The following is a 15576-nucleotide window of genomic DNA, read 5'->3' as shown; positions in this document are numbered from 1 at the left end:
CATCCGTGAAAACAAAAGTTATTACATTTAACGGAGTTAGAAGTTAGCAGGAAGCTAGCGGAAGTTAGCTCGCTAGTTTCGCTAGTTACCTAAGCATGATATTGCATGTTCTGACTGAGAGATTTCTGAAAAAAAATCAAACGTACAGCTCTGCTATCTATGGAAGCCCGTTTCCGCCACTAAAAAAAAAAAAAAGCTAGTATCCATAACTCGAAATTTCGAGTTATTTTCTCGAAATTTCGAGTTATTATCTCGAAATTTCGAGAAATATAACTCGAAATTTCGAGTTACTTTTCTCAAAATTTCGAGTTAGCTCTGCCAATCAAAAATATACGTGAATGAGGTCGCTTTCTTGTTACCCGGAAGCATATGGCGCAGGACCACGCACTCAAAAACGGATCCCAACAAATTAAAGTATGTTTGCTGATAGTAACACCATGTGATTCAGCTAATAACACAGGGATTTCATCATTTGTGAAGCCAGGCTGAAAACACTCAGCAATCTGTGCATTCACGACTGGATGTAATACCAGTAGCTTAGCTGTAGCATTTGTAGCTGAGGGCTTCAGCTTCCGGGTAACATGGAAATGACGTCATTCACGTAGATTACTGATTGGCAGCGCTAACTCGAAATTTCGAGTTGCTTTTCTCAAAATTTTGAGTTAATATGTCGAAATTTCGAGATAATAACTCGAAATTTCGAGAAAATAACTCGAAATTTTGAGTTATGGATCCTTTTTTTTTTTTTTAGTGGCGGAAACGGGCTTCCATAGCTATCACTTCCAACATAAATGAAGACAGGAAACTAAACAGCAGTGACGTTTGTAGGGTTACTGAAGTTGGGCTAGCTGGTATATAATGATGTGCTACGTGATCGCTAGCGACACAGCTATGTTAGCATAACATAAACAGTGAAGCTGGAGGACGAACACTAACACTTTTCCACTTATAAAAGTTAACGTGAAGGTTCTTCATGGTTAGAGACAAATGCAATCGCATGGCAGGATGCTGTAAACGGACCAAACTTCAGTCAGGAGAACAACTGAGATAATCCATCCACAATACGAGGTTAGTCATTAATATACTGCAACAACATGGGAATAGAGCAGCTGCAGAGAATTCAACATTAATGAATCAATGGTACAGAAGTGGAGGAAGCAAGAAGAATGAGTTTAATAAAGTTTGATTTATCTGACTGCTTTGTTTCGCTTAATGTGCCTTATAATCCCGTGCACCTTATGGTCCGAAAAATACGTACTGCACACTGCAGTTTAATGTTGCAAAGCACCTCTTTTTAACTTCAGTGGATATTATACATGGTTATGCTCAGGATATGTCAGCCCATTTCTACTGGAAATGCCTTTTGGTTAAACTTTCAGCAAGGAATTTGCATTTGCACTGTTACATTTTTATAAAGCTTTAATGTACATAAAAACCAGCTTCTTGTTTAAGTGAAAATAAATGGAAGGTTGTCTTTTTGCGCTAGTAATGTTGTGGAGTTGTATTTTGTCTCGCATCAATTATATCGTCGGTTATATCGTTATCGCAAATTTTCAAATATATATCGTGATAAATATTTTTGGCCATATCGCCCTGCTCTAGTTTCCAGCCTACTTAGAAGTGACAACTGCGTTACTTCTTGACAAATAAGCTTATGAGATCTCAGAACAATACACTACCCGGGTAGTACTACTAACATTAACACTATACACACACTCACACACCTGAACTGAAAAGAACTCTGAACTCTAAAACTGAATACACAGACTGACAAATATGGACTATTGGAACTGTTGAATGACTGTTTTTGGTTTAGTTTTTGAATAAATGTTGACTGTTCTTTTAGCTGTGTGTCATTCGTGCCTTAGTCGATTCCTAGAGAACATAAGCCCAAGATCCTAACAAAGTATGGTGTGTTACACTACCTTTGTACTGACCTGAAGCTTTTGAGACTGCCGTCATCAGAGAGATTTTTGGTGGAACCTTTGTTCTTGGACAGCCATGACTTCACCCCTTCCACATGATCCTCCACCTCAGAATCTGTGTTTGAATCCCCTTGACTGGTGCAGGCCAGATACAGGAAAACAGGTCAGCGAAAGCAAAGGAGAGAAGAGAGCAAAGAATAGGATAAAGAGAAAAGTCAAATATTGCCATTCAGTGGGAGAATAGGGTGATGGAATATGAATGTGAAATGGCAGTTAGCACAGGTAGTAATGTTCGTGTGTGGTGTTAGTGTGGCAGCGAAGGGTGGCTGTAGCATTTATTCTAGGGGGAAAAAAACACATGCATGTCAAGTCAAGGTTGCAGAGATGTCAACACCTTAAGACTTCACTTATGGTTATCAAACCATGAAATCAATGCCAGAAATTTCACACGTTTTTCAGTGTTTATTGAACCTTCTGGCAGTTGTACAAAAAGGAATAGAAATTGTGTATATGAATTTTAATTTCTACTGTATTTGTTACATTTGGTATTTTTGGGGAGGCGGGGGGGAATCACACTGATGATGCACAAATCACAAAAACTGTGTCTGAAATAGGATCCACCAGGCGTTAAGGGGTTAAATGAGCGCTACCAATGCTGGCAAACATTAAACTTCTCTACTTCAGTGACAAAGAAACAACATGAAAGAGCTATAATGCAAGGCACAACAGCTTTGATATATACAGTTCAACAGGGAGGGAGGGATAGCTCAGTAGATAGCGTGGTCGCCCCATGATCGGAAGGGGCTCGAGTCCACTGAATGGCTTACCCTGAGGTACCCTTGAGCAAGGTACCATCCCTACACACTGCTCCCTGGGGGCCTGATTAGTGGCTGCCCATTGCTTCACTGAGTGAATGGGTCAAATGCAGAGAGTAATTTCCCCATGGGGATAAATAAAGTATACATTATTATTATTATTATTATTATCATCATCATTCAAAGGAACTGGAGATCCGGTTATTTTAGCAATTTAGCATTTTGTGGGTTTTTTTGTTCTTTTTAAATTGTATAAGAAGTAAACATCTCCATCACACAGTTGTTTTGTGGGTTTTCAAGTTTTGCGCATACTAGAGAGATATGGACAAAATTATTATTATTTTACTGTGTCTCCCAACACAGTTTAAAGAGCATGGAGGAAATTGCAGAAGACAGGCAGGTCTTTAACCCATCAGCAGGACCGGTATAAATGGTAAATGGACCGGTTATATAAACATATTTCTACTCTGGGCACTCAAAGCGTTTTATACAGTATGCCTCACTCACATCCATCTATTCACACCTATGTACACAAGCACTATGCTTTCTATCTAACATTCACACGTTCATATTTCAGTGGATGCATCTGAGAGCAATTTGGAGTTAGTATCCTGCCTAAAGGTGTTTGGCATGGATGTGCGCTGCCAGAGACCTACAAAATGATGTCTAGTATAAATGTCTCTGACCAAACTAGACTTGGTGAGGGTGGCCCTGCAACACTGATAAAGTGCCATCAAAGGTTGTGTGGTGCTATGAAATAAAGTTGCTACAGCCTAATTGTCCTATAGAGACATCAGAGTGTGGCTCAACATCTCTGCATCTGTTTCAGAAAACTTACCATCATGTGGAGCACAGAAAGGCCTAGAACCACTGAAAATTAAAATCATTTGCAATCAGAAACTAAAACTGAAGATTTCAAAAGGGATTTTTAACAGTATGCTTTGCCCTATGAGATCCGGCTCTTATGGAATACAATACCTTAAATAGTAATACTGGAGCTGCATTGCATTGAGTCCCAGCCCCAGCAAAGATGATGCAGAAGGGATTGGTGGAAGGACAGAGCGACAGACTATTAAGCTATAAAAAGCTTTGCAGCACACGTCTCGGCTATTAAATAATCTGTGGGATTTGCTTCTACCCACTGTATGTCCTCATCTTTTCCTCTGTGGACTTGCCACAAAAGACCATTCGTTTTCTTTGTTTTTATCTTTCATCTCTCCACATCTTGTGCTGTGGAGACATAAATTGTCCTTGACATTCTTTCGCCACTGGTTGTACATCTCTGTTATATTCATCATTAGCGTGTATAGATTCTCTGTGTGTCCCTGAGTCTTACAGAATCTATTATTTTTGCCTGCCTTATGTGAAAAGGCTGGGCAAGTGAAATCTATGTTGGATAGAGTCATAGGGCGAGAGGCGGAGCTACACCCTGGATTTATCTTTATATACGTGTGTGTGTGTGTGTGTAGGCACATGGCATGAACGAGCAGGGTCCAGAAAGGAGGGGCAGAACCAAAAACGAGATACTGGTAGACAGAGCACTCGCTCAAGACTATAACACCAGACTAATCAACCAGGGCGATGTCTGGATTGACTACAACAATGACTCAATGCCTAATACATGGATTCTGGAATGTGTACAACTATACAAGATCAACAGGATCCCGAGTGTCTTAATCAGGAATTCAGAACAAGCTTACAGGCCAGCTTCAAGCCAATTGCAGTGCGGGATTGACCAAGGAAATTCTCTGTCCCTGGAGCTGTTCTGCATTGGCCTGAACCCACTCAGCTAGATTAACAAGACTAGCTAAACGTTAGTCATCTGCTCTACATGGAGGAAAAAAAGGCTATCCAAATCTACCTGGGCCTGTGTACAAAATCCCTTGATTGACTACATATACAGAGTTTAACTACTGATTTTACTAATACACCACCTTCATTTTTCATTAATTTTTAATCCCACTCTAGATATATTCGCAGTTAACCACATCACACAGCGTTTCAAACATTTAAATTTAGCTCTGATTTAAAAAAAAAAAAAGTTTTAATAATTTAAAATGCTTTTCAAACCAATGTATTGCCTTGTGTTTCTGACCTGATGCAAAGCTGTCGCGGCCCTCGCAGGACAGCTGTTGCAAACATGAATTGAAAGAATTTGATGCAACTAATAGTAAACACTTTAGTAGTAAGAAAATTCTAAGCCAGAGATGTAGTGTTGAGGAAGGGTAAAGTAAGGGGTTGTCAGAGCGGTGTGTTTGTCTGGTTAAAGACTACATTTTCTCCTTTATTTCTTCCTCACTTCATTTTTATTTTGTTTTATTCTCATGTATTTATTTATTGAGGGGGTGGGAGAAGTACTTCTGTAAAAACCACTGCACACCACTGGGGCAGTGTGTGTAGTTTGGGAGCAGTAGTGTGCAATTCTAAATTAAATCAAATATATAATAATAACAATATATATATACATATATATATATATATATATATATATATATATATATATATATATATATATATATATATATATATATCATAAATCAAATCAAATATATATCTTAGTGACTGTTGGTACCTAATTTAACAACTCATGGTGTAGGACAAGATGTGCAGGTCTTTGCAAATGACTATTTAAACGAAGTATGTGAACCATATGAAGAATAAACTGTATCTGATATTATATAAAATGATAAGTCAGGCATGAAAGCCAGAAGTCTACACTTCCCTGCTTTGATTAGTAATCTGACAAGGTAGTGGAATAGCTGAGAACCAGAGGTTAACTGTTCGAGTGTTGAGCAAGACAGCTTTTTGTAAGACATTTGAGGGTTCTGCATTATTAAGCAAGTGCAATTTAAAGATTGATGAGAAACACACGATCCCTTTCTCCTGTCAGGAGGGCAGTCACTGCTGAGTCACAGTCACATCCAGCCCTAGAGCAGGGCAATAAAATATTAAGAGGGCCCAGGGAGCGAGAGGCTAGGCATCACCAAGTGATATTTAAACGCAACACAGAGGAACTGACACTTTCCAGGTAAACCAGAACATAAACACAGTGTGAGAGACCACAAGAACTGTGAGAACGATCTCCTCAAGAGGGATGACCAAAGAGATCCCGACACTTGTGGTTAACCAAAAAGTAAGTTTATAAACTGACTGAAACAGAACTAAAATAAGCTTTTTGTAAAGTCTGTCGGGTTTTCACATATTTCAGTGTTGAACAGCTTCCAGGCTTAAAGAGGGTATATACAGTAGAATAAATGATGTATTGTGTTGATGCTATCACCTAGAAGCAGAAATGTGAGTCATAAAAATCAGCATCTCTTTAAGTCAGCAGGTACCTGGGATCATGGGTAATCAGATACCACTTCACAAAGTCAAGAAAGCCATCATTATTGACTGTGCTTTTAGGATTCTGTGCTATCTAATCCTACCAAAAGACTGTTCCAGTGTCTGGGACACTGGATGTACATTAACATACAAGCTGGTCAAGTATATAACTTTGTTGTTATAAGTTGTGGCCAACCTGGCTAAAAATCCATCTTCTAGCATAAAATTCCAATCAATAATCTGCACACTATGTTTTTCTCTTCAACTCAGCTCACAAATCTCTGCCTCCTGTTTTTATTCTAAGAATGCTCACTTTAAGTGGTGATGTGGAGCACAACAAGGCTGGCAGACTAAGCCACTGCAGACTTAACGATAATCAAATGTGCAAAAAATAGAAAACTTTCATGCTGAGGGTTCATAATGTATTGTAAGTGTTATTCATGCATCTTCATGGCATGCAATAAAATGTGAAATAAACATGGTTAATAAGGGAATCTCTGAGCACTGTTGATGATGCATTTATCTCTCCTTACATGACGCTTTCATTCCTGTTTGTAAAAACTGCAGAAAATCAGTGCATTTGGAATGGAGCAATTACTCTAAACTACCAACACCTAAAATTTGTCTATTCATACATTCATTCAAAATCCATGTTCTATATTATTTCAATCTGTAATATCACCTCTTCTAGTCTTTTCAAAACTGAAAAACTAACTAGATGTAAACCAAATCCATCTAAATGTTCAAAGACTAGAATGCATCATTTCCAGTGGTGAAAATAAAATAAATAAATATGTGTATGTGTGTGTGCATAAGGAGAACAGGTTCCTCACATTCTGTTCTTTCGTTTCTGATACTTTGTTACCATGTCTTGCAAACTGGCCGTGGTGATGATGATGGTGATGATGAAGGGGGGGGGGGGGGGGGGGGGGGGGGGGGGGGGCAGGAGAAATAAAAAAAAACAACAACAACAAAGAAACAAATAGAAAAAAATTGAATAAAAATTATGACAAAAATGAAACGTGAATGATATTCAAATTATTTCAGGAATTAATGTGACGACCCCTTTTTTTTCTCTTCAGCGAACTCTCTGAACCTTTTTAAGGGACAAAGAGCAGACTACTTCAATCTGACCTTGCAGAATGAATAGAAATCTTTTTTCTTTCATTCTTTGAAATAGTTCATTATTCAAAGATCACTTTAGTGTATCTAACCCTGTCCCTTACTGTTTTATACGCTCTGCCCATTAACTTTGACTTTAATTCCCAGCGGTTTAAACTTTCTTTACAATGTCTTTACAACGTGGATGTAAGAGTTTCCCCTGCAAACAAATTATTGCACCTCCATAATATAGCATGTATATTTCGGTTCAATAGCATGATATGCATTTCAGCTTTTGGGTCACAGTTAGAGAAATCTTTGGTGCAGCACAGAAGAAAAGAAATGCATCGTCTATAAAGACAAGCATATCATATTCATGCTAAATTTATATGAATGAAAATCTGCAGTGTGATTTGAGATCAAATCTCACTCTGTCAAAAAAGGATACAGCTATTGTATACTGTTTAACAATTTTCATTGGAGCTGTCAGTGGAGCTGATGTTCAATGGTCAATGAGAGCTCAACATGACAGCTGTCCTGGCTGACAGACAATGATTGGTTTGTTGACATCATTTTAAACGTGAAATTTTTCTTCTTGGATACCTTGTCAAACTATAACCAACTTGATGAAAACCGTCTTTCAGTTAGATATAAAAAAAGGCAGGCACCAGTGAAAACAGTTAGATTGTCACATTAAAATATTGCTAATGTTCTCCAGATTTAATCTTGAGAACTCGTTTTGTGACCACTACAGAAAAGAGTGATTTTAAACCTCAGCTTCAGTTACACATATAAGTGGCCCCATACCTGTTAATAAGGTCTTCGTTGTCATCACTCTCCATCTCATCCTCAATGGCTGCCTGGAGGTCACCAATCCTTTTGAAAGCCAACTTAAGGTCTGCCTGCAGGCTCTGATTTGCAGCCTCCAAGCTCTCAATGTCCATTTCCTGTTAATGAAGCAAGAGATAAAATGAACCTTTCAGCTAGTCTGGACCAAAGGCTGATGAGTTCAGTGTTGCTGATATATTGCTTGTGGATGCTGTGCAGGGTGTCCTAACATGTTAGTAGCATGTGACTGCACTGCTTAGTTTACTGATATCATTCTCATTGCTGTCTTACCAGCTCATGCTTCTTGCGGCTGGCCTCTGCTTCTTTTTTGGCCAGCTCAGCCATTTCTTCTTTGATGTCACGGATCTGTCTCTGGAGACGTTTGTTTTGTTCCTTCTCTCGAATCTCACTGCTGCTGCGCTGATCTCGTTCCTCCGTCAGCTTCTCCAAGTTCTCCTTAAGCCGAGCTAAATGGCTCTGTCAGCAACAAAGGGAGGTGGTTAGAGACAGAGACTGAAACTATAAATATATAGATATGGCATGTAAAATGTGAAAAATGTGTGTATAGTAATGGTGGTGAAAGTAACATTTAAGAGAAACTGTACCAATCAGGTATCTCACTGATGTGCAAACCATCCACGGAGGCCCAACCTCTTGAATTCAAGTACCTGCTGCTCATATCTCGGTTCCTGATACAACAGGATGCCTTCAGGGGTCCTGTGAAGTTTCTGTTTTTATAGGGCAATGTTGTTTTATGGAATGAGGTGGACCTACACATTAATTGTGTGGTTGAAAATCTGTATTAAAGTATATAGCAAAACACTGCTGGCCAAATTTGTAGCCAAGGCGATGTTCTGACTGACCAGCATCCCTAGACGCAGCTGATGGTATGATTAGGTTTAGTGTCACTACTGATAGTTCGACACAGTGTTAGCTGGAAATTTAATTCCACCAGGATGGTACATGTCCATTTCCAAAAGGTTTACACAACTTTGTAATTAATCATTTTTTTTGTCCACCCTTGTCTATTCTCACCCCCAAGTGGTCACAGCAGATCACTGCCTCTCCCTAAACCTGGTTCTGCTGGAGATTTCTTCCTGTTAAAAGAGTGTTTTTCCTTCCCACTGTTGCCAAGTGCTTTCTCATAGGGACTTGTCTGATTGTTGGAGTTTTGTATTACTGTAAAGTCCCAGCACAGTCTCAAGAGCAAAGAGGAGATTCCAGGAGACGGGCATACTCTTGGAGAATTGGACAGGTCTGTAGATGGTTGTTAAACCATCATCAATAAAGGTATCTGCTCCTTTGTGCAGGAAGGAACAGGATGAGGACTGCTAGAGCCCTGCAAAATGACCTTGAACAGGCCCCTGGTATGAATGCCTCTGACCAAACAGCGAAACAAAGAATCTGTGGGTGAACCAAACAAGAGGGTAGTATCAGGGTCCAACATCCTCTATTGGGCCCTGTTCAATGTGTATGATTAGTATGTGCCCCCTCTTGAGCTATTTGCATACATGCAGATTGAGACAAAAGCTGACCAAATGACTGACTGCTGGAAACCAGGCAGCTGACTGACAGGCTGACCGTTGCGGGATCAGCATATGCTGATGCTTTTAGGTAGTGAAGGGCTGTCAAGTAGCTCTTGTCCTCAGACATGCCTTGCCTAGTAGCATGGACCAGGGAACTTAAACACATGGGGTCGCTATAGCAAAAATACACTGATTCTTCCACTTATCAAATTCGGGGTGATGAGTGGGGGAGTTCATTGCAAGTAGCAGGTTATACCCTTAACAGGTTACTAATCTGTTGCAAGATTAACACAGAGAAACAGACAAACATTCACACCTACAGTCAATTTAGAATCATCAATTAAGCTAACCACTAACTGCATGGACTGTCGGAGGAAGCTGGCATACTCAAATCAAACCCATGTAGACAAGCAGAGAACATGCAAACTCCACACAGAACGGTGCTGTTTATTAGTCGATTCAAACTCATGATCTTCTTGATGTGAAGCAACAATGCTATATAAGCACCATCATGCTGCTCATTACATTTTTATATATAAGTATTATCACAGATTATATGATTTAGCAACACTGATGGATATGTTTTTGAAGTGCAATACGTTTATAAGGTGACCTTTTTCTGTTTCTACAGTTTCTTTCTGACGTTATTAGGATCTTTCATGCTCCCACCAGCCTCTCAAAAATGTCTACCAATGCCAGCAGCACCCAACCTGTGTTTAGCTCTTACCTCTAGGCGTTTGACTTGGGTCTTCTCAAACTCCAGCTTGGTCTCAAGCTCACGACACTTGGCTTCCTGCCGGCTGACAAGGGATTTCTCCACCATGGACTGCTCCTGGAACTCGATCTGGCTCTGGAGGGCTTGCATCTAAGACACAAATGTAGATATGCTGATGTTACTATTTAGTGCGACACACTGTCTAACGCTGAGCTTTCCTAATCAAGTTCAATTCATTCCAAAAGTTTAACAGCTATTTTCATTTAGAATTTTGTTGGCACACCTAGCACTGGGTATTTACACATCCTCAACACTGCCTTTACCATCCTGGTAAAACTGCACCTCAAGCATCTATTTTTTTTTAAGTCCTAAAATGTTTCCCATTTAAAACAGAATCTACCTAAAATTAAAATTACTGATCTTCAAGAAGAAACTGCAAGTGAAAGCACTTAATAATAAACGATTAACTTAACAGAAAATGTACAGAAGATGCCTTCTTGTTCATCTTGTCAGTTTGTTCTTTTTTTTCCTTTTTACAAAACCCAAAAGCATCTTGAGGATGCTTGGTACTTGGAACCGAGAATGTCTCAGTGTGTCAATAAGTCACCAAGTGTTCATTTTATAATAGCTGTTCCAAACTCCTTAAATATGATCTCTGATGAATGCTTTCTATGATACAGTAAACACAAACACACTAACACCAACACTGAAATCACCTGATTTAGCTTCAATGAAAAACAGCCATTGTGCCATTTTCACTTTTCTCCCTCTTTACACATGAACCAAACAATGTGTACAAGTTCACGTATTTCCCTCTCCTTTTATTTGGGTTCAACTAATGTGTTTGATGAAGAATAAAAGATCATGCAGCTGCAGTCATTACAAGGATGACAGTAGCGCTTGCCTGAGTATGGAAACCAAGCTGGCCATCTGTGTCCCATATTGTCAGTGTCAATGTTGCGTGAATGACACATGCATCTTCTTATAATGATCACAGTGTATGCATATATCTCTGCTCCTTAACTAGTTTGGATGAAACGTGCTATATAAACTGCTTAGGCTACAAGGAATATCAACATTTATATAACTTTTGAGAACTGTTTTTATAACACTTAACTGCTTGCAATTATATATATATATGAGCTGTTGTAGACGATCTAAAAATGAACACCATTACGCTCTAGTGCGACTGTGAATTGTCCTCTTATATATTCTACATGTTATGTTTGGTGTAATGTCAAAATAAATGGCAATGCTATGTGTTACATGTATGTTGTTACGTTACATGTATGTTTCTAAATACATTTTGTTAAACTATTTTTAGTGCAGTGCAACTTTGTGTTCTCATTTATATATGTGAAAAAGTCTAATTATTATTGATTAGTAACTGATTACTTTGTCAAAGAATATGTAGCTTGCAAAAACTAACAACAATAAACACATTTATGTACTATTTGTTTGGTGTTTATCAACACCTGTTTTTGCCATAAAAAAAAATAACATGATAAATGAACATGCACCTCTGTATTTCTATACACGAACAAAGCAAATAAATTCTGTAGGCCTGGCAAAAACTTCCTGTAGGGTCGTAGGTCGTATTTTTGCTAGTTATGTTGAGGATTGTATTTGTCAAAAGCAAAGGAAACAGGCTGAGGAGAGGTACACATTAATCATATTCTGTAAATGAGATTTTTCACTGAACTGCAGTAGCAGAAACTCTAGAAACTTTCAGTGTGAGGAAAGCAGAGGGTCTACAGCAGCGGTCCCCAACCCCCGGGCCTCGGACCGGTACTGGTCCGTGAGTCGTTTGGTACCGGGCCGCGAGAGTTGAGGCTCAGGTGTGAAATGTATAGTTTTCAGGGTTTTTATCGGTTTTCAGCGTTATTTTGTTATCGTTTTTATCGTTAATTCTGTTTTCCTGGGTCTTTTCACGTGTGTTATGAATAAATCTTCTTTTTTTGGGTACCAGTACTAGTTTTATTTTGTTGTATTTATCCACGACACCTTAAAGGCCGGTCCGTGACAATATTGTCGGGCATAAACCGGTCCGTGGCGCAAAAAAGGTTGGAGACCGCTGGTCTACAGTATGAAACTATAGATAGTCACAGGACCATATAGTGCTCACAGTTTCTATTCTGAGCTCTTAGGCAGCAGTAAATGGTCTAATTACTGCTGAATGTCAGGAAAATTGGTGGCAACCGCAACGTGGCAGGAACATGGCTTCATTTAGAAAGAGAATGCTCTCATGGCTGCATCAAAGCATACAACAGGGGTCGGCAACCCTGGGCACGCGTGCCGTAAACTGATGGCACGGCCATAGCTGGACTGGCATCCACACTGACATTCGGCATACCGGGCATTTGCCCGATGGTGATTTTTCGTCTTTATGGGCCAATGTTTTTTTTTTGGCTGGGTTTTTTTTTTTTTTTTTTTTGGAACGGCATGGACAATGGGAAGTGGTGGGCTGGCCAGATGCTGGCCGATGTGTAAAAATAACTCTGTTGTTTGGTAGTGGCTATGGCGGAGCTTCCACAGAGGCCAGCAGGTGGATGAGGGAAGGGGAGGCAGGAGGAGGAGAGACCTGAGTGTCAGGTGAACTGAACTTCAGGTAAGAAGTTATGACCTGCAGTCTATCTGGGTCAGATATAAACCAAGTTTAGGTGGAGTTTATTTTTGTTGTGCTGACTTTTTACAGTCAGTTACAATAACTCGTATGCGTACTAGCTAGCATGACGGAGTTTCTATACAGCTGGGTCGGTGCTTTGATGTTACTGATAGTGAACTTTATTTTATTCATAAGGTTAGTTAGTAGAGTTGCCAACCGTCCAGTAAAAAGACGGAATCCTCCCGCATTCAGAGAAATTATTACGCGTTTGGTGTTGAGCTGAGAGGGAACACAGTTTGTCCCGGACTTCAGCTAGAATGAAAAAGACACAAAGCTGGAGTTTTGTCTTTGCTGCACAGCTGCCTCTTCTCCTTTCATTCTCTCCCCTCCCTCTCCTGTTGCTACTTCGATCATGAAACTGATCAATGATCAGCTGATCGGCTTTTCTCTCTTGTTTGTTTATCGCTCACTTTGCGCCAGAAAGAGGAAACCGGCAGATGTCGAGCTAAACAACAGCAGCACGTTTAAGCTTGATCAGCTGTTGTTAGAATTTATTTAATATTAATTTCTAGTGTCAGCTGATGTTTGCTGGAGCCACAGCTGTAAATAGTGCTGGTCATGATATCGGTTTGGATATGTGGTGAGAGGGAAACATGAAGATGAAACCAGGAGATGTCCTTACTGGATCATCAGAGCTGAACAGGTGATGGAGAAACAGGTTTACCTTTTAGGTGACATGGATGAGTTGAAGGGAAGTTATGAACTGTTTCTGGGAGACAAATAACACCAGGATCCTTTTCTAAGTAGCTGACAGCTGGTAACTGTGCAGGGGCGGATCTAGCAAAGTTTTGCCAGGGGGGCCAGGTAGGGCATTAACAGGGAGAGGGGGGCACAAAGAAATACTTTCTTATTTTCATTTAAAATGTCTGGCTGTTATTAAATAATTATCTGAAGCTTACAACCAAAGTTTTTATCTGACGTAAAATGTATAGAAATCATACATATACCAACAAGACTGTGCATCACTGTCACAACAGCGTTTGTTTTCATTCAAAGGCTTTATGGCTTTAATACCTGGTGGGCCGATCTCTAGTCAAAATGCCCGGGACGATTTTTTGTCCCAGTCCAGCCCTGGGCACGACACGCAGTTAATTAATTTGAGCAGATGTATTAAAAAATAAATGGCCACACCAGCGGTGCACATCGCAAATTAGCTTGCATAGATACATTAGTCGTGCCTCTTCTTAATGACGGTATCTTAGCTAACAACCCCAACTACCAGATTCTACTTGTAATTGGCTAAAAAAAACATAACCGGTGAGAGGGACGTTGCTAGCTGGCAGTTTTTTCGAGCGATGTTGAAATTTCCACATTCCAACACTTCAAATGCTTCAGGAGCTGTCCGCTCAGCGCAGCATCAGCACCACGGAAATCCGTAGACTCGAGACAGAATTCACAATGCAGGCGTATGGACCAATGGTTTTTTTCTGATCAAACCAGAAAGCTTTAATGAGCAGCTGGATTTGTCTCACATCAACTGGCTGGACACAGAGGACATCGAAATGCAGCTGATTGAACTGAAAAGCTAGACTCTGTAGGGGTCAAAGTTTGCAGAACTACGAACTCAGCTGGAATCCACAGCTGTACGTGTTCATGGAGCTGCATTTTCACCTGCTGGACATCACTACCTGACTAGTTTAACTGTCCTCAGAACATTGCAGAGGCATTATTGACAGTATTTGGCTCTAATATCTGTGTGAGCAGATTTTCTCTCACACGAAGAGTGTCCTCAGGTAGCCGTCTGAATGCTGGGCACTCGGAGACCTGTGTCTCTGAGTGGGAGACCAGAGATCACATTAACATGTGTATCCCTGTATTAACAAACATGCCATATTGGCACAGTTTATTTTTCTTATCATTGTTGTGAGGATACTATAAATAGAATTTGCATTTTCTGTTGTACAGTTCATTTTCTGTTATGGAGTTCTTGTTATGGATAAGAAGTCTCTTTTTTTTTTGTTTCAAAATAGCTGATAACTATTCGCTGATAGCTGCCAACATCTGCGAACAAATATATTTCTATAAAGTTGTTCTATATAGTGTGTAACTGTTAGTATAGAGCGTTATTAAATTTATTGCTAATGCAATTATATAGCACATTGACTTCTGAGGAAATTTTAGATGGCACTCATCATCAGAAAGGTTGCTGACCCCTGGCATACAATATGATACAGAAAAATTATTGGGTGTCAAGATTTTCCTAGTTTTACACTGGTTGTACTACCAAACATAAAAGGTAAACCAACCCACTGTTTGAATTAAGCTATCCATATTTAAGTGAGCGCTGCAAAACTTGACTAACCATAAAGACCTAATGGAGTCCTCTGGAAGATGAAATATCCCCAAAACAGATCCACCTAAATTGTTCACATTTGACTTTTAAAGAGTCTCTAATTCAAAATTTTTATTTTTTTATTTTTATGTTTTGATGATGAAAGGACTGAATTTCTGTTCACTTACTCTATCCTCCTGTTTTGTTTTGTTTTTTTAATTATGCTACTCCTTTCCCATCTTTTCACACGTTTGGAGAACTTGAGTGCTCAAATAGAGCAAAAACATACTGCTTGCATCTCTACCATTTATTATTATTATTATTATTATTATTATTATTATTATTATTATTATTATTATTATTATTATTATTCCCATTTTCTGTTCTTAGACAGAGTAAAGCCTG

At 39.4% G+C, this 15576-nt stretch overlaps 1 protein-coding gene across 11 annotated transcripts in view; it reads right to left on the bottom strand.

The window, feature by feature from the left end:
* The window catches only part of myo18ab (myosin XVIIIA b), a 127945-nt gene that overhangs the window by 9168 nt on the left and 103201 nt on the right, over nt 1-15576 (bottom strand). For 7 of the 11 annotated variants that reach the window (XM_082502105.1, XM_082502109.1, XM_082502112.1 and 4 more), the window contains 5 exons: nt 10247-10384; nt 8285-8470; nt 7973-8112; nt 6898-6942; nt 1938-2060 (listed from right to left, as the gene is read on the bottom strand). In XM_082502105.1, the coding sequence (XP_082358231.1) occupies nt 1938-2060; nt 6898-6942; nt 7973-8112; nt 8285-8470; nt 10247-10384 (632 nt within the window). The other 4 variants (XM_082502106.1, XM_082502113.1, XM_082502111.1 and 1 more) reach the window with 4 other exon arrangements.

Source organism: Aulonocara stuartgranti (assembly GCF_965226115.1).
Source record: "Aulonocara stuartgranti genome assembly, chromosome: 14".
Taxonomy (NCBI): domain Eukaryota; kingdom Metazoa; phylum Chordata; class Actinopteri; order Cichliformes; family Cichlidae; genus Aulonocara; species Aulonocara stuartgranti.
The sequence above is the reverse complement of the archived record's forward strand: the minus strand, read 5'-3'. Positions and strand labels throughout refer to the sequence as shown.